The sequence below is a fragment of the Acomys minous genome (genome assembly GCF_964271855.1).
Source record: "Acomys minous genome assembly, chromosome: 7".
Lineage (NCBI taxonomy): Eukaryota > Metazoa > Chordata > Mammalia > Rodentia > Muridae > Acomys > Acomys minous.
The window spans coordinates 105,611,308-105,635,799 of record NC_140488.1 but is presented as its reverse complement, the minus strand read 5'-3'; the positions used below and the strand labels follow the sequence as shown (position 1 = coordinate 105,635,799).

The window sequence follows — 24,492 nt, the reverse complement described above, 5'->3', positions numbered from 1 at the left end:
CCATGAGACCAGTTGAAGAAAAAATTGTAATTGATATGAATATTTCTGTCTTATTTTGTTAGGAACATGTTTGTGCATATATGCACATATGTTTAGCAGATATTTATGTTTTCTTTGTTCTGTATTTTTATCATGTAATGTAATCTAGATTGAGACAATATCTGTGGGCTTTTTAAAAAGTAGCATTTAAGTTATGAAATCTAGAAATCTAAGTACTCCTTAAGGACACTGCCACCTATTCTAAAATACATAAAGCACTTTCAGTTGTATGTGGGATAGCTATATCATGTTAAGTGAAATTATGACCTGGTTCTTATTTTCATTTGGAAATTAATATGGCACAAGAATATGTGCTTGTATGTCAAGTTGACAAGGGGTGGATGGTGATAGTTAATCTTGACTGTCAACTTGACTACACGTGCAGTCAGCGAAAGGCCAAGCAGCTAAGTGTGCTTGTGAGGGACTTTCTTTTCTTTTTAAAAATTTGTTTACTTTACATCCCAATTGTATTCTCCCTCATCACCTCCCCACACCCTGTCTCCCTCATTCCCCTCCCCCTCCCCTCTACCCTAGTCCTCAGAAAGTGGGGAGCCCTTGTCCCCTAACCTCTGACCTCAGCCTGTCAAGTCTTATCTGGACTGCCTGCGTCCTCTTCCTTTGTGGCCTGGCAAGGCTGCCTCATGATGGGGAAGTGATCAACATGCAGGGACCAGAGTACATGTCAGAAGTAGTCCCTACTTCCCATATTGTGGGACCCATAAGGAGACTGTGCTGTCTATCTACCACATTTAAGCAGGGGGTCTAGGTCCTCACCATGCATGGTCCTTGGTTGGTACATCAGTCTCTGCAGCACCTGCCTCCTCCACCCAGATTTATTGGCTCCATTTTTCTTCCTGTGGAGCTCCTATCCCTTTGAAGGACTTTCTTGATTGGACTACTTGAAGTGGAAAGACCTACCTTAAATGTGGACCACACCTCTGGTGGCAGCTCACATGAAAGGTCCTGAAAGAAGTAAGCTGTGTTTTGCCTGCTTGCCCTCGCTCTTGCTGGCAAGTTCATCTATCTTGCTCCTAGGGTATTCCTTCACTGGATTAAGCCAGGCGTGGTGGCGCACACCTTTAACCCCAGCATTTGGGAGGCAGAGGCAGGTGGATCGCTGTGGGTTCAAAGCCAGCCTGGTCTACAAAGTGAGTCCAGGACAGCCAAGGCTGCACAGAGAGACCCTGTCTCAAAAAACAAACAAAACAAAACAAAACAGAAGTGGATTAGGATCCACTTCTTCAGGATTCCAATGTAAACTGAAGATCAACAGCTGTCTAAGAATCCTCTAGGACTCCAGCACCAGACTGAGACTGTTGATACCTGTTATGTGGTGATCGTGGTACTCTCTCTCTCTCTCTCTCTCTCTCTCTCTCTCTCTCTCTCTCTCTCTCTCTCTCTGTGTGTGTGTGTGTGTGTGTGTGTGTGTGTGTGTGTGTGTCTGTCTGTCTGTCTGTCTGTCTGTCTGTGTTTCTTTTGATTCATTGATCTGGAATTATTTATTCCTTCTATTTCCTGGGTGGTTAACCTCTTTAGGTTGGTGTTTTCCTTCTAGCTCTTCCTGTACAGTACTAGATTTGGAGAAAATAAGGGAGTGGTGAAGATCTGCAGTCAGCCTACCAGCTTCATAGCTTTTTAAAAAACTATTTGGCAAATTCCAAGACTCCAAGTTGTCTCCAAACTTTTCCTTTACAAATTTACCCACAGAAATGATGTTGTTAATACTCATCCTGTTGAAAACTGCTGGTAGTAATTTGAAGTTCTGGATATATTTGTGATATAGCTTAGGTCAGAGTTTCACTTTCTTCAAGGCAATGGAGTCTTGGAATAGCATCCCCATAAGCTGACAGTAGGCCACCCCCAGTACAACTGTTTTGTGTCAGGTTCATCTGCAGACTCTAATGTTTGATTCAGTTACGACTGGTGAATGCTATAGAGTATATAGTTACTGCCATACTCGTCCCAGCTAAATGGCATCTGCTGTCTATGTCTGCCTCTGGTTTGGTTTTCTTCTGGTCTAGTTTAAAAATTGGGTTATTTGGGACTTGGTTTGTTTGCTGGTTTAATTTTGCTGTTGAATTGAATGATTTACTTGTGTACTTTCTACATTTACTCTGATTGGGTATATGTTTTACAAATGGTCTTTCAATATAGGTTGCCTTCCATGTCTGTTCCCTTTGCTGTACAGAAATGTTGTTCATCATGTCACTGGCTTATTTCAGTTTTCATTGTCTGTGTCTTGGATGTCAAGTCTGAAAGATCATTACAAAGACCAATGCTCAGGACCTTTTATTCTGTTTTCTAGTTTGTGGTCTTATATTTAATTCTTTATTCCATTTTGAACTGAATTTTGTGTATATTTATCATAAAGATCTAATTTCTTTATGTATGAATATCTTGTTATCTCCAAATCATTATGCTAGTTATTATTGTCAGCTAGAAGTACCTGAGAAGATAAACCACAGTTGAGAAAATGTTTCTACAAGATTGACCTGCCCCTCTCAACCGAGGAACTGCAGTCAAGCGGGCAAGGCAGTCAAGATGGCAGCTGCTCCTATGGAGACAAATCCAACGGCAGCCGTTCGGAGGTCGCCCAAGGAGGAACACCCTGGCTTGACCTGTAAGCAGTACCAGGCCCTGGTGAAACACTTTGAAGTGGACCGCAACCCTAGTGAGAGGACCATGAAGGAGTTGGCTGACAGGTTGAAACTTACGAAAAAGAAAGTTAAGGTTTGGTTCCATTATCGAAGAGGCATGATGAAGTTCAGCCAGTTTTGCAAGGACAACGAACCGAAGATGATGAGGGATTTTCCTGAGGCGAATAGACACACTCGATTGACCCTCCTGTTCTACCAATTCAGAAAGATGGAGCTGGCCCAGCAGCCCTCCCAAAAGGAGGAGCCTGGGCTCCCTGAAGCTTTGGATGCCTTGGAGAAGCTCAAGCTCTCCTCTGGCTACCAAAGCAGAGATGGCGAGTCACAGAATTCCTGACTCCCTAGTGTTGGCTCATGTTTTTGTTAAATGCTTTTCAACTTGCTTGGTGGGGGTGGGAGGTGGGGAGGGCTGTTAAGCTTTTATGCCTGTTGATGGGAGACTAATAATAAAGCCTACTACTCACAGAAACTAAAAAAAAAAAAACAAGATTGACCTGTGGGCAAGCCTGTGGGGTATTTTCTTGACTAATAAAAGATGTGGGAAGGTTTCTCTCACTGGAGATGGTACCGTGCCTGGCCTGGTGGTCCTACTGTAAGACAGAAGACTGAGAAACCCAAGGGGAGCAACCCAGTAAACAGTACTCCTTCATGTCTTCTACTTCAGTTTTTGCCTCCTCTGACTTCTTTAAATGATGGACTGTGATGTAAACCGAAAGGTGAATTAATCATTTCATCCCCAACTTGCTTTTGGTTGTGATGTTTTGTTACAAGCAACAGATACCCTAACTGAGACATAGATAGATAGATAGATAGATAGATAGATAGATAGATAGATAGGTAGATAGATGTTTGATTCTGTACGCTGGAATTTACAAGACTGTGCTCAGAACACCCATTCTTCCAAAAGAAAGCCTTGGCTTTCTGTTGTGTTCCAGTGGCCTATAAATCAGGTTTTATTCCCAAACCATACTGTCATGATTATCAGTGACTTCTAACATAATCTAAAATCAGAAAATATGATGCATGTTGTTTTGTTCAAGGTCAAGATTACTTCAACTATTTGGCATTAGATCTTTGACAAAGGGTTAAAGGCAATATGGTGGGGGCAACAATGGACTAACGCAGCAAGTGATGTCGGAACAATTTGACACAAACATATCAAAGCTTGAAACTTGAAAACAGACCTTACACCATTCATAACATTTTTCTCAGAGTAGAGTTCAGGATGAGGCTGACCTAGAGCTATAGTCCCTGGCCAGCATCCTGAACTGTGTGAAGGCCTGGCTGAACCAAGTCTGGTGTATTGAAGAGAACATTTTTTTTGAGACAGCGTTTCACTATGCAACTCTGTTTCACTAAGAGTACAGGATGTAGGTGCCAAGATGTGAAAATTCCCTCTACAAAGAACGACACAGCTTTGGTAGGCACACATCCTCTATTATGAACAAGAAATCATTTTGTCAAGTGATTTTGAAGTTTGTGATTGTACTCCATTAATTTTAAATTCAGATGAGCACTATGGGAATTTTGCAAATCTCCTTTTCCCTGTAATTTTTTCACACAAGACTACTGAGAACACCCACTCCTCCAAAAGTAACAGCAATTCTAAGTGACAGTCTTCAGATTCTATCAAAACACAAGTCAAATCTGGCTGCCTTGGAAGCAGTTAAAGCAGTGCCAGCCAGGGAAGCATTTCTGAAAGCATTTGGGATGCTGGTGTTGTGTGGGAGACTTCTCCGGGGGGAAGGTGTAACACACATATACATATGTTTGTGTGCATGTACACACACACACACACACACACACACACACACACACACACCATGTACTCACAACAGACCATAACTTGCAGGCAGCTTGACAGGTCTGAAAGATCGTTGAGCAGTTTAGCAGATCTCTCCTCACCTAGCAGTTGCTCACTGCTTCTGTAGTGTTGACAGGGGCGGGGGGGGGGGGGCTTCCTGAATCTTGAAAGTTTCATCTCTCCCAGATATGTGAAGGTCATTTCCCCACTGACTCCCAAAGTTCAGTGAGAGACTCTCCCCGAAAGGAACAAGGCAGAGTAACAGAGCAGGACACCTGACATCTTCTGCAGGGACACACCCCCACAGAAACATTACAATGCCCCCCTCTCAGCTGTGTGCACACATGAAAGAGTGAGAATGAGAGAGCAAGAGAGAGGGAATGAAGTGGGAAAAGGCAATGACTGATAATCGGCATTAGTATCTACTTAGCTGCCACTTGGAAATTTGGCCCCAGATTACATTTTCAGATTTTACCCATCATATACATCAGAGGAAACTCTTACTTTTCCCTAACCTCTATAACACATTTCCGTAGATCTAGCTAATGATATTACATTTTTCTTGCATATGATATAATCAAGGTGAATATGATCCATAGGAATGTCTGGGAATACAGGTAAATTTTCGGGGAACAATTTTACTACTTTAAAAAGATACATCTATCTAAAAGAAGATCATTTAATCTCAGAATTAAAGACTAAGGTGCTTTAGACTGTAAACACGGTCTTTTTACTTACTTCTGTGTCTTTGGAATTTGTTGCGTACATATGCAAGACATGAAGCTGCTAAAGCCATTTTGGTGAGCATGAAGGTAGTTGCTTGCATGTCTAAAACAGTGTCTTTGCTAGGTTTCTATTCCTGTGATAAAGACCACGACTAAATGAAACCTGAAGAAGAACCTGCTAACTTCATCTTCCACTTCCAGGTAACAGGCCATTGCTGAAGAAAGTCAGGCAAGGAGTTTGGAGGCAGGAACTGAAGCAGAGGCTGGGGAGGACCACTTTACTAGCTTGCTTCTCACGGCTTCCTCAGCCTTCATTCTTATACAACCAAGGACCAACCTGAGTAAGGGCTGCCCTCCCACATCAGTTATTAATTGAGAAAATGCCTCTGCAGACTTGCCTACAGGGAACTCTTATATAGGCAAATCCTAAATTAAGATTCCCCTCATCCCAGATACATCTAGATTTGTGTCGAGTTGACAAACACAATTGGAACAGACAGTTAAACTTTTGAATGAGAGAATATTTAATTAATTCATTCACTTATTAGGATTACCAGTGATAAAGCTGACCTAAGCTTTGTTATATACATATAGAAATAAATATCTGTGTATCACTTGGTCTGTTTTTCCACTTTCGACATACAAATATATTACCACTCCAAACCAAACCATTTTAAAACTCATTTCTCAGAAAAATGTTTTACTATGTGGCTGTGAAAGAACTTTAAGATTTAGGGAGGCATGACCCACTTTTGAAAATAAATCCACATTAAAACTCAATTATTTCGCTAGTGCACAGAGAGAAAAATGTATACACAACAAAATAACTGAGATGGACAGAGATTTGCTTTTCAGTTGGGTATCTACCACTTCTGGAGACCACCATTTAAAAGCAACATTGAGTAGACTGCGTAATATATGCTTTTCCACACTTGTTTTTCTGTTGACACTGTTCTTTCTGCCTGCAATGCGAATCCTACCTTTCTTCTTGTGGCTAGTTCTTACTCATCTAGTAAAACTCAGTTTGTTTAGTCCTCCAGGAAACCTTTCAGATTTCAGTAGAGACCTGGAGCACTTCTGATTTGTCCCTACAACACTCACAGTAAATTTATTTCTTTTCAAGAAAGAAAAAAAATGTGCCTAGTAGTTCTTTATTCTCAGCTCTTAACATACTATCTGACATACAGAGTTATGGGTGTTAAAGTAAACAGAGTTAATATTAAGTTCAGAATCCAACCAATTCTTCATTGGAAAATTCATTCAGAGTGCTGTGATCCCAGCACTCCAGAGGCTGACACAGAAGGAAGTAAATTTCAAGACTAACCTGGGGTATGTAAGAAGGCCTTGTTTCAGAAACAAACAAACAAACAAACAAACAACAAAACCCTTACAAATCATTCATGTAATTGTGACTGCAAAATGTTTACTTGCTCTGCAGTAACCAGGATGCCAAAATTTCTTCACGCACCGCCGCCACAACCACCTTTGTTTCTCGCCCCCTCCCCCTTCCTTGCCTTCTCTCTCCTTTGCTTTGCTTTGCTTCTTCCTGGGGCTGCAGAATAGAGAGGGAGGCCGGCCCAGGCGGGAGAGGAAGTCAAGTATGTCATAGCAGGGGAGGAGGGTCTACAGGACTGTTAGTTTTAAAGAGGAAAACTCAAATCAAGCACCAAAGCACACAGCAAAAGAGAGGAAGAACAGAAAGGCGTCCCTCGGTCGAGCTGAGCCCTCAGAGCAGCGAGGCAGACAGGCACTGAAGCTTGCCTTGGCAGTACCTCAGTGGCTGGAGACTCAAGGTAAGTAACTATTCTATCAACCTCCTTGCCTTTTCTTTCCAGTTCATTGCTTCTGGAATTCCGGAGCTTCTGCCTTTGAGCTGAGGACAGGCTCGTCTGTTGTTTCTCTATTGAGAGAAAAGCTACTGTGAAACCTGTGACTGGAAAGCAGTTTAGAGTTCCAAAAGCAGCCAAAGCTCTTTTTTTTGGGGGGGGGGTGGAATCAGAAAACTCAGATTGCTTTTCAGCATCTGGTTAGTTTTGAAAGCATTTTGATTGGGTTTAATGCATCGGGGTGCTAACATTTTCTTTTATGAGCGGATTAAAAAGTCACAGATCCAAGCTAGTTGGAAGTGAAAGGGGATACTGCCGAGCCAAAGAACCATTTCTTAATTCTTACTTGAAGTTGTTTTCTCCCTTTGCTTATACTTTCAGTTTAGCTGCTAACTACTTTGATTTCTTGGATCTCTGAATTGGAGCAGCATAAAAGGTGAGAATCGCTTTTCTAATTTAAATGTGTGGATTTGTTCTTAGAAACAAGTGAATATTTAAAACACATTGGTATAAAAGAGGAGAGAAAGAGAGAGAGAGAAGCCAAGAGAGACAGAGAAAACAAAGTAAAAGGTTCCGCAAGGAAATGGAGGGCGGTAGGAAAGAGAGATTAGGGCATAGGGATTTCAAGCTTAATACAACTGGAAACTAGTTGTTTATACAGTGTCTGATGTTCTCAGAAATGTCTTCCTGCATATTTTCGGGAAGTCACATATCATTTTAATGAACTTATCGTGCCCTCTAGGGCACTTTGCTGTGGCTGATTTTTGTCTTTGGAAAACATGAGTATTGGTTACAAGTAGAATTATTCTGAGGCAGAAAGGGAGAGATAGATTAGTTAGTTTCCTCACTGCCTTTGAAATGATAGAGTATACAATTTAGTTCTTCCAGGCTTGGTATGCAGCTGTTTTATCTTCTCTTCAGCCTAGTTTAAATGTCACCTCATTTACCTCCGTCTTGCAAGGACTCTTATTTCTTTGATTAACTGAGGGCACTAACAAACCTCTATGAACCTTGAGTTTATTCATGAAAGAGAATAAACAAGGCATTTCAGGGTTTCTTAAAAGACTGCCGTCCTCCGTCCCAGATCCCCATAAAGTAAGGGGGAAAACGCATTTTAAAAACTGGCCTCTGGTTAGATTAAGACAACTCTTTGTGTTTGTTGGTCGTTTGTTTGCTTCCCCATGAACAAAACCAGCTCAACAGAGAACACTTGGCTGAAAAAAAGGAGAAGGAAGTTATACGGGAAGCTTTGTATGTACAAAAGAAATTTTTTACATTGCAAATACATACAAACAGATAAACATCTGCCTGTTCGTGGAGCCTGTCCTTCTTGACTTCATGTTATAATGCACAAGGGGCTGTTTTAAACTAGATTTGTTCATTATTAAAGAAAGTACTCCCATTTTCTTAAACAAAGACAGAAACAGCAACAACAACAACAAAAAAAGCAAGCAAAGCAAAGCAAAACAAAACAAAACCCAACCAACTAAAAACCACTCACACATTCAGATTCTATGAAGAATAGTGCCACAAGTAGCTTTTCACACTGAAATTTCTATTTATGTTTAAAAACCTGTTTGAGAAAAGCAGCAGTTGAAGTTCCAGTAAAGCTCTGCTCTGACTCTTGTTCCGATTTCTTCTCCCAGAATAAAGGCTCTGTCATCTTGAAAGTAGCTAACAGTGCTTTGTTAACATGAGTCCCAAAACAGGCTACCCAGCCTGACTCCCTAGATCAGTGTTCTCAACTTTACTAATGCTAACCTTCCTAAGATTATTCTCATGGCTTCTTTGTAGCTGTTAATTTTGCTACTGATATGAATGTAAATAGCTGATATACAAGATATCTGACATGGGACACCCCTCCCCCCTCCAAAATGGGGTCACGACCCACAGGTTGAGCACCACTTCCCTAGATTGACTAAAACTCTGATTCATAATATTTTGGATTATTAGCTTATAACTGAAGTTTTCAGGTCAGAAGTCTGGCTTCTGGCACCTCTGATCCCCTCCCCCTTTCTCCCTGAAGCTATACTATCACCAATATGACGCAGAGAGAAATAGTTGTGAAAACGGAGATGTATTCAGTGCATCCATACTGAGAAGAGCAGGAATTGGTAAAAAGGGCAAGAGGCGTGAGGCATGCCCTTGTCAAAATGTGGTCTGCTTGACCATTTCAGCCCTGGTCCTGTATGATGCCCTGAAGAAACCCTTATTGTGTGGAGGGATCCATGTGGTTGTTCTTATTATTTCTGCTCCAAAGTATACTATTATGGATTATCACTTTTTCCTGGAGGATGGTCTGTTCTGCCATTCCTGGAATCCAAAGCAATTCAAGAGGAAAGGCTAACGAAAATGATTTATCTGAGTACCTAAAGTAAAGGAGACAAACAAACACAGAATAAAGGCAGAGACACCAAATGTTCACCTTGGTTTCAGTTAACCTCTGGGCCCGATGAGTCAATGCTTTTTGAGCAAGGGTGGTTTCTAAGGACCTATTTCAAATTGACTTGTATAGAACTAAATCTAAAACAATGAGGAGGGAAATTACATTGCTATTTTTTTAATTGTGCTATAAAATGAACTGTTTGCACAATGGGGAAAGGTACCTTCAACTTTTGATAATGTTTTTGGAATAATAGCACCTTTTATATTGAGAAATCAGAAAAATTGATTACATTTCTTTTTATATACATGAATTCAAAATGGACTTCTATAAATGAATGTGTACTCATCTACTCTGGGGTTATGAAATTAATGACTTTATAATAACATGTGTTTCTTGGTGATTTACTCACAATTCAAGAGTTTCTCCAACCTTGCGTCTTACCAGTCTCACAGTGCTGCTGATCCAAAGAAGTATAATCAAAATTACATTGTATCTGTGGATGTATTAGCCACAGTCTGCTACGTAAATAAGCAATTTCAGGATGCTGTTAAGTGTCCCAATATAACAATTTCTAAACTGCAGCACTAACGTGGAATATAAAGGGATGGGGCTGAAAGTTAGACAGGATTGTTAATCTAAGCAGCATCTCTCAATGGGTGGCAGTAACACATTGAGAACCATAAATAACTCAGTGGAGAGCAAAACTTCACCACTTTTTCTAAGACAGTGGTTCTCAACCTGTGGGTCATGACCCCTTGGTGTTAAAGAATCTTTTCACAGGATTTGCCTAAGCCCATTTGCATATCAGATATTTACATTATTATTTATAACTGTAGCAAAATTACAGTTATGAAAGAGCAAAAAATAATTTTGCTGTTGGTGTGGCTACAACATGGTAACTGTGTTAAAGGGTCACAGCATTAGGAAGGTTGAGAGCCACTGCTCTAAGACAAGCTCAGGAAGCTAATGTAACTAACATCTGGTTATGATTACTTATCATCTGCTAAGTACTTACTTATATAGCAAATACTGTATTAAGTAATTATATGACTCACATATAATTTCCTTCTCATTTTATTAATCAGGTTTTTTTCTATCAATTTTCTAGATTTAAAAAAACGTGAGTCTCAGAGAAGAAAACAGACAGTTTGTCCAAAGTTACCTAGCTAATAACTGGTAGAGTCAGTATCCTAATTCAAACCTGCCACTTTCTTTTATTATTTTACAGGAAGGGACATATAGGTATTGAATTAGTAGAATGAATAAAAGGGACATAACAAACACACAGAATCAAAAGTTTTAGGCATATGGGCATGAAAAAGTAAATGAGCTTGAGGAACCGGGTATAGGTTCAGTGTGGTCAGCATCTTCATTCGTTCAAAGGGAAAGAGAACTGAAGTTAACCAATAAAGAACAAAGCAAGGGACAGATAGCTTATGGAATTTGGGAGCTAATATTTTTGTTTTCATTTTGTTTTCTCACAGATTTCAGATTCGTTTTTTAATTTGCTTTGTTTTGTTTTGTTTTTGAGACAGAGCTTCTTTGTTTAGGTTTGGCTGTCCTGGAACTCACTCTGTAGACCAGGCTGGCCTCGAACTCACAAAGATCCACCTGCCTCTGCCTCCTGAGTGCTGAGATTAAAGGGCTATGCCACCACCACCTGTCCATTTAAAAAATTTTTAATTTAGTTCATATTTTTAACATGTGTTCATTGTCAAAATGGTGAACTGCATTATGGGAATTTTATGCCTTATTTAATTTGAATTCATTTTCTTATCTTGACTTTGAGGAAGCTTTGATGATAGAGGTAGCTAGGGTCAGTTTGGCAACTTAGTAGGATAGTTTTGAGTTTGCAGGTAAGGGATTTGGATTTGATATATAGGTAAATTGGAACCATTTAATAGTAGTAAGCAGAGAAATGGCATAGCAACAGGTCTGGGAGCAGAATTTTAAATATCTTCTGTTGGACAGTAAGAAAGATAAATGTGAATGTGCAACAACCAGAGAGACAAGGCAGTTGGGAGGGGATTACACTCATGCATAATGTAAAATAAGTATCAGCCGTAATAATGTGTGTCCAAGTGACATCACAAAGGAATGGTTTCTAGGTTAGTGACAAATATGGATAAGAAGGAAGGATTAGTCAATAAGATGACTCCAGATTTAGATTTGTGATGTAGATGTCAAAATTATTGTTCTTCTGATGATAGGGAAAATCATAAAATGTGACCTATTTAGGCTGGAAACATGAAGACAAATAATAATGAAGTCTATTAAAAAAAACACTTCACACACACAAAAAGGTGATTTTTCAACGTACTAGAATAAAGGTGCTATCAAAGCAATCAACTAGGAGCTGCCAATATGGAACTGAAAGTTAGAAGACAGGAAGAGGCCTGTCTTGGAAATCATAGACAGCATGTACTGGGATGCGTACTAGAGCAGGCAGCTAAAAACCATCTAGGCTGTAGCCATTGGGAGTAGGTGGCAAAACGTGGTAGAAGAATATATCAAAGTATTATCAACAAAAGGTATCTGAATAATACAGTACTGAGAGCGAAAAACTTAGGGAGGAAATATGTAGTATAATGTAATGTAATATCATATGTACTTAAAACCATAAACTTCATTTTGTGAGAATACATCTGTGCTGGGGCCAGGGACAGGCCTGTGAATGAGCTGAAAAGATAAAGTAGAAAAACAGAGACATCGCAGAAAGGGGGTCCTGCATAAACTGTGGTAACTTGGCATGAAATGAGAAATACTGTCTGACACATTGGCATTTGGGGCTGGGGTTTTTCTCCATGGTAGAGCTCTTGCCAAGGGTGACAAAAACCCTCAAAACTAGAGAAAAGACTGCCAAGCCAGACCATGAACTCATTTTCTGTGCTGCCATTCTCAAGTTTGCATAGCTAATGGATAAATGTTTATGCTTTTTCATGAATTTATTTTTTCAATCAGTTAATACATGGCGTGTGTGTGTGTGTGTGTGTATGTGTGTGTGTGTGTGTGTGTGTGTGTGTATCATAGTCAACAGGTGGAGGTCAGAGGACAAGATTCAGGAGTCAGTTCTCTCCTTGCACATTGTTGAGATGGAATCTCTCTTGTTTCTTCTGGGTTACACACTTTACGCTAGCTGGCACATGAATTTCTAGGAAATTCTCCTGTCCCCATCTCTTCTAGGCATTTGGGATTACAGGTATAAGGCACTGAATTCATGTTCTGACACAGGTGCGGGATCAGATGGATCATCAGACTTACATGGCTAATGCTTTTACAGGAAAAGCATTCTCCCCAGCTTTGGGTTTCTTGGTATACAGAATGTATGTATGCAGAAAACAAATGCTTATGAACAGACTCCCTGTACTATACATTCTTGCTCAAAAGTAACATTTTGCTTTTGCAGGTCAACATGGCCATGCCAGAAAAGTCAAGCTCTATCAAACAAACTGAGGATTGCGGCAATTTTCCAGAGATTATTGAACTCAATGTAGGTGGCCAGGTATACATAACTCGCTATCCTACTTTGATTAGCATTCCTGGTTCCCGGCTCTGGGAAATGTTCAGTGTAAAGAACCCTTGCTCACTGATCCAGGACAACAAAGGGAGATTCTTCATAGATCGAGATGGCTTTCTCTTTCGTTATGTCCTAGACTACATGAGAGACCTGCAAGTAGTGCTTCCGGATCACTTCCCGGAGTGTGGCCGCCTCCATAGAGAAGCAGAATATTTTAAGTTGCCAGAACTGGCCAAAACGTTGGCTCTTAAAATGAACAAGCTCAACTCAATGGGCAATGATTCGTGTCAGATTGATCTAGAGGAGCTCTCACCCAATATTGACACCACGTTTAATTTCTCTTCAACGAATAGCATCCATATTAGTGGCCCTGATAATCCTGTGGTCCTGACAGCTGCCACTGGTTCTGAGCTCAAGAAGGCTGGCTTCATCACTATTGGTTATCGAGGCTCCTATACTCTGGGCAGGGACAGCCAAACAGATGCCAAATTCCGCCGTGTGGCCAGAATCATGGTGTGTGGTAAGATCTCATTAGCCAAAGAAGTGTTCGGAGACACGCTGAATGAGAGCAGAGACCCAGACCGCCCTCCTGAGCGATATACTTCTCGATACTACCTCAAATTCACTTTTCTGGAACAAGCCTTTGACAAACTAGCTGATGCTGGCTTCCACATGGTAGCATGCAACTCCACTGGCACCTGCACTGTCACACACGACCAAACAGATGACAGGGTCTGGACCTCTTACACTGAATATGTTTTCTATCGTGAGTGACACTTAAAATCACCCAGGAAATACAATCCCCAGTCTCCCTCCTCTGTTCCCATGCCAACTGTCTCCTTTAGAAAGAGACACGTTAATCACTCTAGGCTCTTGAGTGTTATGTGTAATCTTGAACGATACCACTACTCTCATCATTATCACTTGAGCCTTTGTTGGTTTGGTACCTATACATCCTTCCAGTCCATCTGTCTACTGACCTTCTTTGGACTGTGGAGTGGATGCCATTTGATGACAGTTGTGCATCAGTATGGATAGTAGAGGTATATTTCTGGAGTGAATGCAATTAAACAAAACCATGACATTAAATGTGTTGAGAAATGTTAAGCCATGGCTTCCACATTGTTTCTCAGCAACACACATTGAACTTGATTATGTTCCTTGCCATTTGTATTCACCTACATAAAGCCCTGTATTGCTGAGCTAGAGATTACAGTAAGAAGTATAACTGTGCTTTTGCTATGTTTTACCATGCTGAATGGAAGAACTTGACAACAGTCCTCTAGGAGGTTCATAGAAAGGTCAACCAATTCCAAAATTATTAAGGGCTTTTGATAGAAGCTAGGCAAACAATTGTATGACTATTATTTCTAAAAATAAAAGGCTTAGCACTCAATTTGCTTTCACATGTAAAAGATAGTAAAAAAAAAAAACCAGTATATCATAGCTATTTCTTCAGTCATAAGCAGCTATGCCATTAAAAAGAAACTGTCCTAAAATATCTTTTAATAGAATTAAATGCAAGCATATGTAGGGAAGAAAATGATGGACAAAATTGCTTTGTGTAAGTATATGCATCTATTAATTAGTTTAGTTTTTACTAGTCAAACAATTGGCTGTACCTATCAGTTGTTAAGTTGTTTATGTTTTTGAGAGAGTGTGGGTTTTGTTTTTTTAGAGGTGGGGATGGGAGAAAGGGAGAAGAAAAAGGGAAAGCAAGAAAAGAACTGAAATCCCCACCCAAAAAACCCTGAATTCATCATCTGACTTCTTGCTGATGACTTTTTAATTAAACAGATTGAAAGCAACTATTCATTCTCATATGAAAACACTGAGGATCTAAGATGTGTGACTGAATTATAAAAGACTGTGTATGAACCAAGTCAAGAAGCCAAGTTTGTTGAGGCTCATTTTTGGGGCTCATCTTTATCTTCTCTGTGAAAAGTTTTATAGCAATCGAGTACTCTGATAGCCTTGTCTTTCCTTTATTCTGCTCTTATTTTATACAAGTTTTTATTGTTCTCATTGTCTTTTAATTCATTTTCTAGTTAGATCTTTTTAAGTTGCAAAGTACTAAAGTGGCTTGAGAAAGAAAAAACTGTGCGTGTGTTAGTGGTGTGGCTGTGTGAGCATTTTAAACTCCCAGGTTTTTTTTTTCTGTTGAGACTAAAGGAAATGTAGTCAAATGATGTTTCAGAGGTTTTAGGGAGCTGTTGGTAATTGACATTCTCTCTTGTCTCTCAAGGGCCATATGGTTTTTCTCTGGCCACCTCCAGAGCTCATTAATTCCACATTCCACCATGCAGTTCACTTTCTCTCCCACAATTTCTAGCTAGCCTAAACAGTAGGTCAGCTTTTCAGCGAACGAACGTGAATTCGCAGCCATCTTCTACATACTTCACTTTTTTTTGTAGATAATGTCATTTACCAAATCCAAATCAACTATGGTCTAGGACAGAAAGGCTGAGGGGCCAGTAGCTCTGTGGCTTGGGCTGACAGTTATTCACATTACTACATATAGGATCACATAGGAGGCACACAATCTTATATAGTCTTTCCCTACAGCACTTCTGATACCCACTAACAGGAGTGCTCAGTTGAATATAGAAGTTAAGAAATTTTGGGTGCTCTTAAAAAAACATTCCCCAGACAGTTCATTGATGTACTCATGGATATGATCATCTCCATACTCTGCCTATAGAGTTCAGTCTTTACATGAGCATACTTTTCTGTAGGTACAATTACCAGCCTTAGCCCCTCTGGCGTATTTCTCGTATTACTCATGTCTCAATTGCTCCATCTGCCCAGTAGGGAAGAGGTCCACACTTGTTTAAAGTGGTGAATATATTGCATAAGGAGCTATGCCCTGGAGACTTATTATGTGATGCACTTGTCCACAGTTTGATCTTCCAGAAACATGACGAACTTTTTGCTTTTGGATTTTCAATACCACTTAGAGCTACTTTTATTCTGTCACCAGTTTACATTAGTCATGCTTTAAAATTCTTTCAGAAACACTCTTGTTTGCTCTTCAAATTCCTTTCCTGTCACTCCGAAATAGTTTAATGGAGAAAAGATTGGGGAGAACTTTAAAAATCTTTCAGGTTTGTTTGTGTTAAGCATTAAAAAGTCATCAACACAGAAAATTTCATAGGCCCAGTAAGAGGTAGCTAATTGACTATGTAACTAAACCCCTGAGCTCAGTCGCTTTGAGTGAAAGAGAGGCTCCTCGAGAATCACCCTTAGTGTGTGTTTAATTTCTTGTTGGCAAAAGAAGAAACTGACTCTGATTGATTTTTGCAGAAAATAAACAGAATTGGTTATAAATTCTGAAAGGCTAGAGAACCACATCTGATGTCAAACAGCCATGATCAATAATCCAGAATTATGATTACACTGTAGTGATGGTCTGCTCTGATTCTTGAGTATTTGCATACTGCAACTTATACTATCTACATTAATGGGATTGTCTACAAGTGTTGCACCCTCTACAACTGTTGTCTCTGTTTTCTACTAATAACCAATCTCCATCATCAGAATGAAATCCAGGCAAACTCTATTTCATCCTGTCATCAGTTTGTCATTCAAGTGAACCAAGCCTGATCGGAAGAGCCCAGAACACTTGCAACTGCACACACACACACACACAAAACTTCAAGAGAAATTGTTATAAATAGCTAGGAATAGATAGATAGAAATCATGGCAAAGCCAGTAGTAGCTCCCTTAAAATTACCTGACCTGGTTCTCTCAAGCTGACCTTATAAATGTCAGTACTGGCTCTAAACCTTGAATACTGCAGGGTTTGGACCTCACATTTTCAAAACTCAGAAATTTCCTGTTCTAAAGATGAACACAGAGGCTAATTGCTGGAGGTTCCATGTGCCAACACTCTATAGCTAGAGTTCGAGCTCCTGGAGGTTAGGCATCAGGACCCTCTTCCACTCCTTAACTTCAAGGTGACTCTGTGAGCCTCTTTTAGTGAGCATGCTCTTTAGCCCCATCTTCAACTCTGCAGAGTCTCTTGCTGCCTCAGTACTCCTGCAGCCCTTTATGGTCATAGCTTATTATACTGTCTACCCTCAGTTTCACTATGGAAGTGTTTGTTGTCTTTTGGTAGTACAGTTCCAATCTTTGAGAATCCGGGTTCCTAGTTAAGAGTGACTCTCTAGAACTTCATTATCACTGCCACGGCCAGGATTGAAAGGCGAAGACTTTTATTGACTCTTCATACAACCTGTGCAGCCTGCTCTATGGGTACAAAATACCACAAGCTAGCATCTAGACTATCCAGTGTATGGCAAGGAAGCTACACTCATGAAATCTCAACAACATAGTCACCTAAACAAGTTCAACACAATGACAGTACCAGTTGCCATGCCAGAGCAGATTGGGGAAATCTCATAAGATCACAACTAGATGAAGAACTACAGGCAATTAATGGCTGCTAAGAGAGGCAGGAACAGGTCCCTGATAGGTTATCCAATCCCAAGTAGTCAACACACATATATGATCAATACTAAATCAACAGCACATTGTATTTCTTTATACACGTGTATGTAAATAAATATAAATGTAACAATCACAATTAAAGTGGATATTATGAATTTGAGAGGGAGGTGGGAAGATGCAGGAGGAGTTGGGGGGAAAGGGAGGGGTGGAAATGATGTAAATACAGTATTCATGTATGTACTAAAAAGAAATAAAATCTAAATAAAAATATATAAACCAAGTCTATTTAGAAGTCATTACTGAGTCTAATGTTGTAATACTGGGAGTGTGGAGTAGGGATGGGTATTATACAATAAGAAATATGTCAGACTAAAAAAAATATGTAGTGAACACTTTGATTTTACAGTAAAAAAGGATGAGATGTTGTGGGCATATTTTTAATTTTTATTGGGTTCTTATACCTCTACCTCCCTTCGGACCCTTATTTTATCCTAATCCTTTCCAACGGGCCCCCAACTCTAGGTAAGAAAGAAAGAAGGTTAGAAGGGAAAGGCGCATAGATCTCTATAGACTGCTTCCTGCTGATTAGGGGAATCATGTTCTTTGGGGAAAATCCATTTTTTGTTGTCAGAATGTCCAGCAGTCCAGCAAACCTAAAAACACAACAGCAGGATGAACCAGTGGCAGTAGGGGCACTAGCAGCTGCTGCAGGCTCTCTGAGGCTCTCTCATTTACACCCTCTCCAGAGTCCCCAGAATTAAACTATCTGCAGCTGGCAAAGGTCACACCCCTGCTAATGCATGAGGCAAGTCATAATCACCTGCTGTGAAGCAGCCTCTTATCCCACATCTGGGGTTAAAACAAAAACATATTCACATAACATAACTGGGCTTTTAAAGAAACTAAAACTCTCACTACAAGGCATGTTTGTATATAGATTGTAATTTCATCATTTCCAGTGCTTCCTGTGCATAGCTTCTAGCTTCATCAATTGCAAACCCTATCTATGGACCAATCACAAGCCTTTGCTGAGTCATTGTGGAAGTGCTCCCCCTCCTTTCCCAAGTGAGGAAGAAAATGGTCATTTGGAGCTTATCAAAACTTCTTTTGCCCAGAATGGAATGTTCTAAAACTAGTGCAAGTTGCCTAGAAAAAGTTTTTAGTTTCGTTGATTGTATTGTTCTGTTTATTTTCTAAGTTATTGATGTGTGCCCGTCTACTCCTCTTTGGTGTTTGTTTCTTTTTCTTCTAGAGCTTTCAGGTGTGCTGTTAAATTGTTAATGTGGGCTCTCTCCAATTTCTTTATGAATGTACTTAGTGCTATGGACTTTCCTCTTAGCTTGCTTTCACTGTGTCCCATAAGTTGGGTATGTTGGGCCTTCATTTTCACTGTATCCTAGAAAGTCTTTCATCTCTTTATTTCTTCCCTGACCCAGTGGTAATCGAGTAGGGAGTTCTGGCACACATCTTTAATCCCAGCACTTGGGAGGCAGATTGCTGTGGATTTGAGGCCAGCCTGATATATAAAGTGAGTCCAGGATAAGCCAGGGCTACACAGAGAAACTCTGTCTCAAAAATAAAACAAACAAAAGTTTTGACTAGAACAAGATTTCCTGGTTAGGAATCTTGACTTGAAAATCACTGTAGTTACACACAGCTGTAGTGTAGTTTCCTCAGAGTGCCACAGTACCTAAGAGTGTTTATCTAGCTACCATCCAAGTATCCACCGATCTGTCTCACTTTCATTTCTTAAAAAATATTTCTTTTCTTGTGCTCTTTCTTTCTTTTTTGACAAAGCCTCATTATATAATCTTCGCTGGCCTGGAACCTACTATGTAGACTAGGCTGGCTTCAAACTCACAGAGATCTTCCTGCCTCTGCCTCCCCAGTGCTGTAACTAAAGGTGTGCACCACCACACCTGGCTAGATTATTATTTTTAATTAGCATACAAAGTATTAAGGTTCTGTTATGGTTCGTGAATAGCCGAATACTGACCACTTGAACACCAGACTCAGATTGATGGAAGTTTATTTGAACGCTGGAGAACAACTGACCTGTCAGGGCCACAGTCTGTAAATTCAGACTGTGACATTAATAACAAGAGCTTGGTCCGAATTTGGGTATTTGACTGTCACATTGGTCAGGCCTTCTATATGAAAAACTGTAACCAGGTAACAACCAGGTAGCCAGGTGGGAAGCAAGGGGGAGGGCAGCATTACATCATCATTTTAACCAGTTAAACACAGAAGAATTGATTTTGTTCCAAGCACAATATCCAGGTTGCTAAAAAATCCTTTTAAGCTGATTGGCTAGGATTTAGGGTAGGAGACCTCTTGGGAATTTTCCAGCTCTCTGGGAGTAAGGAACACAGCAGGATGTTGTGGTCTTAACTCTAATAGAACATCATTTATCTTGAACCCAAGCAGAACATGCATTTATCATCTATTGTTTTATTCTAAGCTACAAGCACTGAATCTCCCTGGTTTCAGGCACGTAGGGCCTGAGAACTTGACCTTAATTTCACCTTGTAACCAAAATGGAGAATTGGAGTCAAAATGGTTTCTGATGTGCTAAAAGTGATGGCTGGTGTTAACAGAGGAGCTACAGTCATGTTAGGAACTAAAGTAGGGCTCAACAGAGGGGCTATAGAGTTTAAGCAGGTTACAGCAGTTCACTACGGCATTTTCAAGCATAATTTGATTTTATCAATTCTCCCCCCTTTCCCTCATCCTCCTGATCTCCCTTGTACCCTTTTCGCCCTCAGTGACTTCCTTTCTACTTCTCTGTCTTATATGTTCTATTGCTCTACCATTTCCTCCCAAAATATAAAAATCTGCAAAAGAAGTAAGAGTGTTCAGTGGCTAAATAGCCCTTAAAGTGACAAATGTCTTAGTCTTAAAGCCTTAAGAGAAAGTTAACTGAAGTGAAAAAGGCCAAAGAAACCTACTTACTATCTCATCTTACAGTGAAAACACCTAATTTTACTATTAGTGGATGAGACTGCTTTCCAGTTCTTCTCTCTCTCTCTCTCTCTCTCTCTCTCTCTCTCTCTCTCTCTCTCTCTCTCTCTCTCCCCACACCCCCCCTCTCTCTCAATTTTCTTTTCTTTATTTCTTGTGAGTGTGTGTGTGTGTGTGTGTGTGTTACTCTGGATTGAAGCCAGGTTCTGGCCTTTAGATTTGTTTAGCATTTTACTATAGTTTCAAGAAAGAGAAAAAGAAAAGAACCTGAGATGGAATTATTGTCACTTTACCAAAAAGCAATTATACTTGAACAGAGATCCCGTTTCATTTTAAGTTTGTGTGTCTCAAACTTTCATCCAAAATTAATACATTTTTATTTGTTCTATAAAGCACATAAAAGCAATGGATGAGCAACTCCATGTATATGCACTGTCATATTTATGAGTGTAGAATCCCTGAAAAACATTGAGAATCATACGACTCTCTGGAACATGGTTTGGAACTGCTTTGAAGTCTAATGATAAACATTCCTTTTTTTTTTTTTTTTTTTTTTTTGGTTTTTTGAGACAGGGTCTCTCTGTGTAGCCTTGGCTGCTCTGGATTCGCTTTGTAGACCAGGCTGGCCTCCAACTCACAGTGATCCACCTGCCTCTGCCTCCCTAGTGCTGGGATTAAAGGCGTGCGCCACCACCTCCCGGCTGTGATAAATATTCTAAAAAGACAAATATACTGAAATTGAGAGAAAATTTGGGTTCAGTTTAATGAGAAGCATGTGCGGAAACATGAGTTTTACTTCCTTCAATGGGAGAAAGCTTGGTGATTGAAGCGGCTGATGTATTAGACTCTCAAGGAGAAAAGAATCGGTTTTACAGACCTAATGTATACCTTTTATTTAATATCACTTCTTAAACATTAGGCACCGTCTTGAGGACTTTACTTGTGTTATATTTCATTCAACCTCAGAAGTAATCATGAGACCATGGTGCTACTTTGCCACTTGGATAGAAGTACCATTTGTGGAGTATTAATTTATTGAACTCCAATTTGGGACTTTTTGCTTTTATCTATCATTTAATTTCAGTGTTTACAAAATACCTTGTTGTTGAATTCTGAGATGCCTTCACACCTCAGGATCCCACTGTGAATTCAAATAGTTAGAAGGTAAACCTAAGATTTAGACAAAGAGAATATGAAAACATCAATTTTATTATTGTTAAAACTGCCTTAGAGAATGCATCTTGAGCATCTGGCCACATTGCACATTTTTTATTCTTCCTTCCAAAATTCAATGTCTGCTCAGATCTAGGTAGAATAACTAGTACTGTGGTCCTCCTTCAGTGTACTTAAATTAATTATAGCACTGCATGGAGAGACTATTTTGAAAAGGAAGACAAGTAGTCCTTTTCTCCAGTCTCCAGTCTCCAGTCTCCAAACCTGTAAGCGTCTCTTTCCTTATGAGGAGGAATGGGTGAAGGGGTGGAGCAGAATCCTTTCTAAAAGAAGATTTTATTAAATTAATTTATTCAGATTACATCACAATTGGTTTTTTTTTTAAGATTTATTTTTTATTATGTATATAATGGTTTGTCTGTATGTACACCAGCATGCCAGAAGAGGGCATCAGATCACATTATAGATGGCTGTGAACCACCATGTGGTTGCTGGGAATTGAACTCAGGACCTCTGGAAGACCAGTCAGTGCGCTTAACCTCTGAGCCATCTCTCTAGCCTATAAAAGATTTTTAAAAACTGTTTTAAACATACCAGTAAGAATTCTAGTCAAAGGATGGGTCGCTTGCCTCTTATAACTATGAATCACATATATAGGACATTAAGGCTAAGGGTGCTCAAGGTATTTGTCACAGAATTTATGTGAAAGATAAGATGGCAAGATTACTTATTTCAAAGCCACATTACTTTACACTGTATCATGAGGAAAATTAAATGAGTTTGAACTAGCATGTATACAAGTCATATGATTGATAGGTTCATCTGAACATGAGAGGGGAAAAAACACACCAAAATAATGGCTTAAGCATGTAAAAATTTAAAGTCAATTCCAATCCAGAATATGACTCATTCTACAAAGAGGCTAAGAGCTGAGGCTTCTTCTATCTGTGGCCCTGCTACCATTGCAGCATTTTCTTCACCTTACCTGGTGCAAGATAACCACACCAGGGCTAAGTCCATTGGAATGTGAACAATAATTCCTGGAAAAGAGCTGTGACTAATTGGCTGGTTCAATTGGCAGTTTGGAATGTTACAAGTTCAGAGTAAAACTATCTTGAGCCATCTTTAGCCCCTTCAATAATAGCTAATTATTGCCTTCTCTACACCTTACCTAACACCTTTATTACTATTAGGTAAATCTTTTAGGATGTGCAAACAGCACTAGATTCCACTAAGCAAAAGGCTGTCAGCCAGCGTCTGAGGCCTATAGTTGAGGTTTTCCTTCTTTCCAATGGCCCACCTACCTGATATATCTACAAATGCATTTGAAAAATATCTTGATTTGTAGTTTCTTTGTTTTCTTATTTTAAACACTGCATGAAACTGTGACCAACTTAAAACATGAAATTTGAAGTCACCCGAATCTGTCTCCAAGCCATGGTCATTCATATTTAACTCCTCTTATTCCCTTTGAGGCAAGAGTTCTGTTTTTACATTGACAGTAAGAAGGAAGAGAGGTCACTCTCTTGCTGTTTAAGAACAATGTTTTGAAGTCAGAATGGTGGCACACATCTGTGATCCTCACAACTAGAAAGGCAGAATCAGGAATCAAGGCTAAGTTGAATTATGTAGCCAGATATTATCACAAAAGAAAAACTCACAAGAGTACACTGCTTTGAACTTCCACATGTCATTGTTGTTGTGTGTAATATCGTCAAGAACCTTGTCTTCAAGAGAATCTTGGAAGTAAAATCTTTGCTTCTGAGTCAACCACACAGTTAAAATGTCTATCTTTATAGAAGGGCAGACCAGTTAGTAAGAGAAGAGTAGAAACCTTAGTTTGACAGAGCACAAATTCAACAAAATTGTAATTAGTCAAATAATTAATCATTTGTTCATTCTTTCAACAATTCCCACAAAATACCTAACAGTCTATCATCTAGACGAGGTCTAGAAGACTGAAAACTAGCAGAGCCATTAGAGATAGATAAGAACCAAAATATTAAAATGTAAGTAACATACTGTGGACATTTAAAAATCTGATCTTAATATCACTTCATGTGCCTTTTTCAAAGAATAATTAAGGTGTGACCCAAATTATTTCACAATGGTTAAAAGTTTACAAGAAGACATATATCATGTTTAAGATCATACTAGAAGATAGTATTTAATTTCTTGAGTTCTTTATATATTTTGGATATTAGCCTTTTGTTGGATATAGGGTTGGTAAAGGTCTCTTTTTTTCTTTTACATTTTTATTAATTTATTCATATTACATTTCAATTGTTAGCCCTTTCCCTGTTTCCTCCTATTCCTCCCTCCCTCCCACTTCCCCCCTTCTCCCCTCCCCTATGTCTGTGATTGAGGGAGACCTCCTCCCCCTATATATGCTCTTAGAATATCGAGTCTCTTCTTGGTAACTTGCTATCCTTCCTCTGAGTGCCGCCAGGCCTCCCGATCCAGGGGATGTGGTCAGAAAAGGGGTGGGTTGGTAAAGATCTTTTCCCAGTATGTAGGCTGCCATTTTGTTCTGTTGACAGTGTCCTTTGCCTTATCGAAGCTTGTCAGTTTTATGAGGTCCTATTTATTAGTTGTTGACCTTAGAGCCTGAGCTGTTGATGTTCTGTTCAGTAAGTTGTCTCCTGTGCCAATGAGTTCAAGGCTTTTCCCTACTTTTTCTTCTAACAGATTTAGTGTGTCTGGTTTTATGTTGAGTCCTTTAATCCACTTAGACTTTAGTTTTGTGCAGGGTGATAAATATGAATCTACTTGCATTTTTCTGCATGTAGACATCCAGTTAGACCAGAACCATTTGTTGAAGATGCTTTCTTTTTTCCACTGTATGTTTTTGGCTTCTTTGTTGAAGATCAAGTGTCCCTAGGTGTGTGGATTACTATGTTCATAGCAGCCTTATTCATAATAGCCAGAATCTGGAAACAACCTAGAAGTTCCTCAAC

At 39.6% G+C, this 24,492-nt stretch overlaps 1 protein-coding gene across 1 annotated transcript; it reads left to right on the top strand.

Annotated features, from left to right (window-relative positions):
* The first annotated feature begins 6,755 nt into the window (after nucleotides 1–6,755).
* On the top strand, nucleotides 6,756–16,594 carry LOC311602677 (BTB/POZ domain-containing protein KCTD12-like). Its single transcript, XM_084791089.1, has 3 exons — nucleotides 6,756–7,015; nucleotides 7,430–7,484; nucleotides 12,841–16,594. The coding sequence occupies exon 3, from the start codon at nucleotides 12,847–12,849 to the stop codon at nucleotides 13,723–13,725; it is 879 nt and encodes a 292-aa protein (XP_084647215.1). The 5' UTR covers nucleotides 6,756–7,015; nucleotides 7,430–7,484; nucleotides 12,841–12,846; the 3' UTR covers nucleotides 13,726–16,594.
* The last annotated feature ends 7,898 nt before the right edge of the window (nucleotides 16,595–24,492 follow it).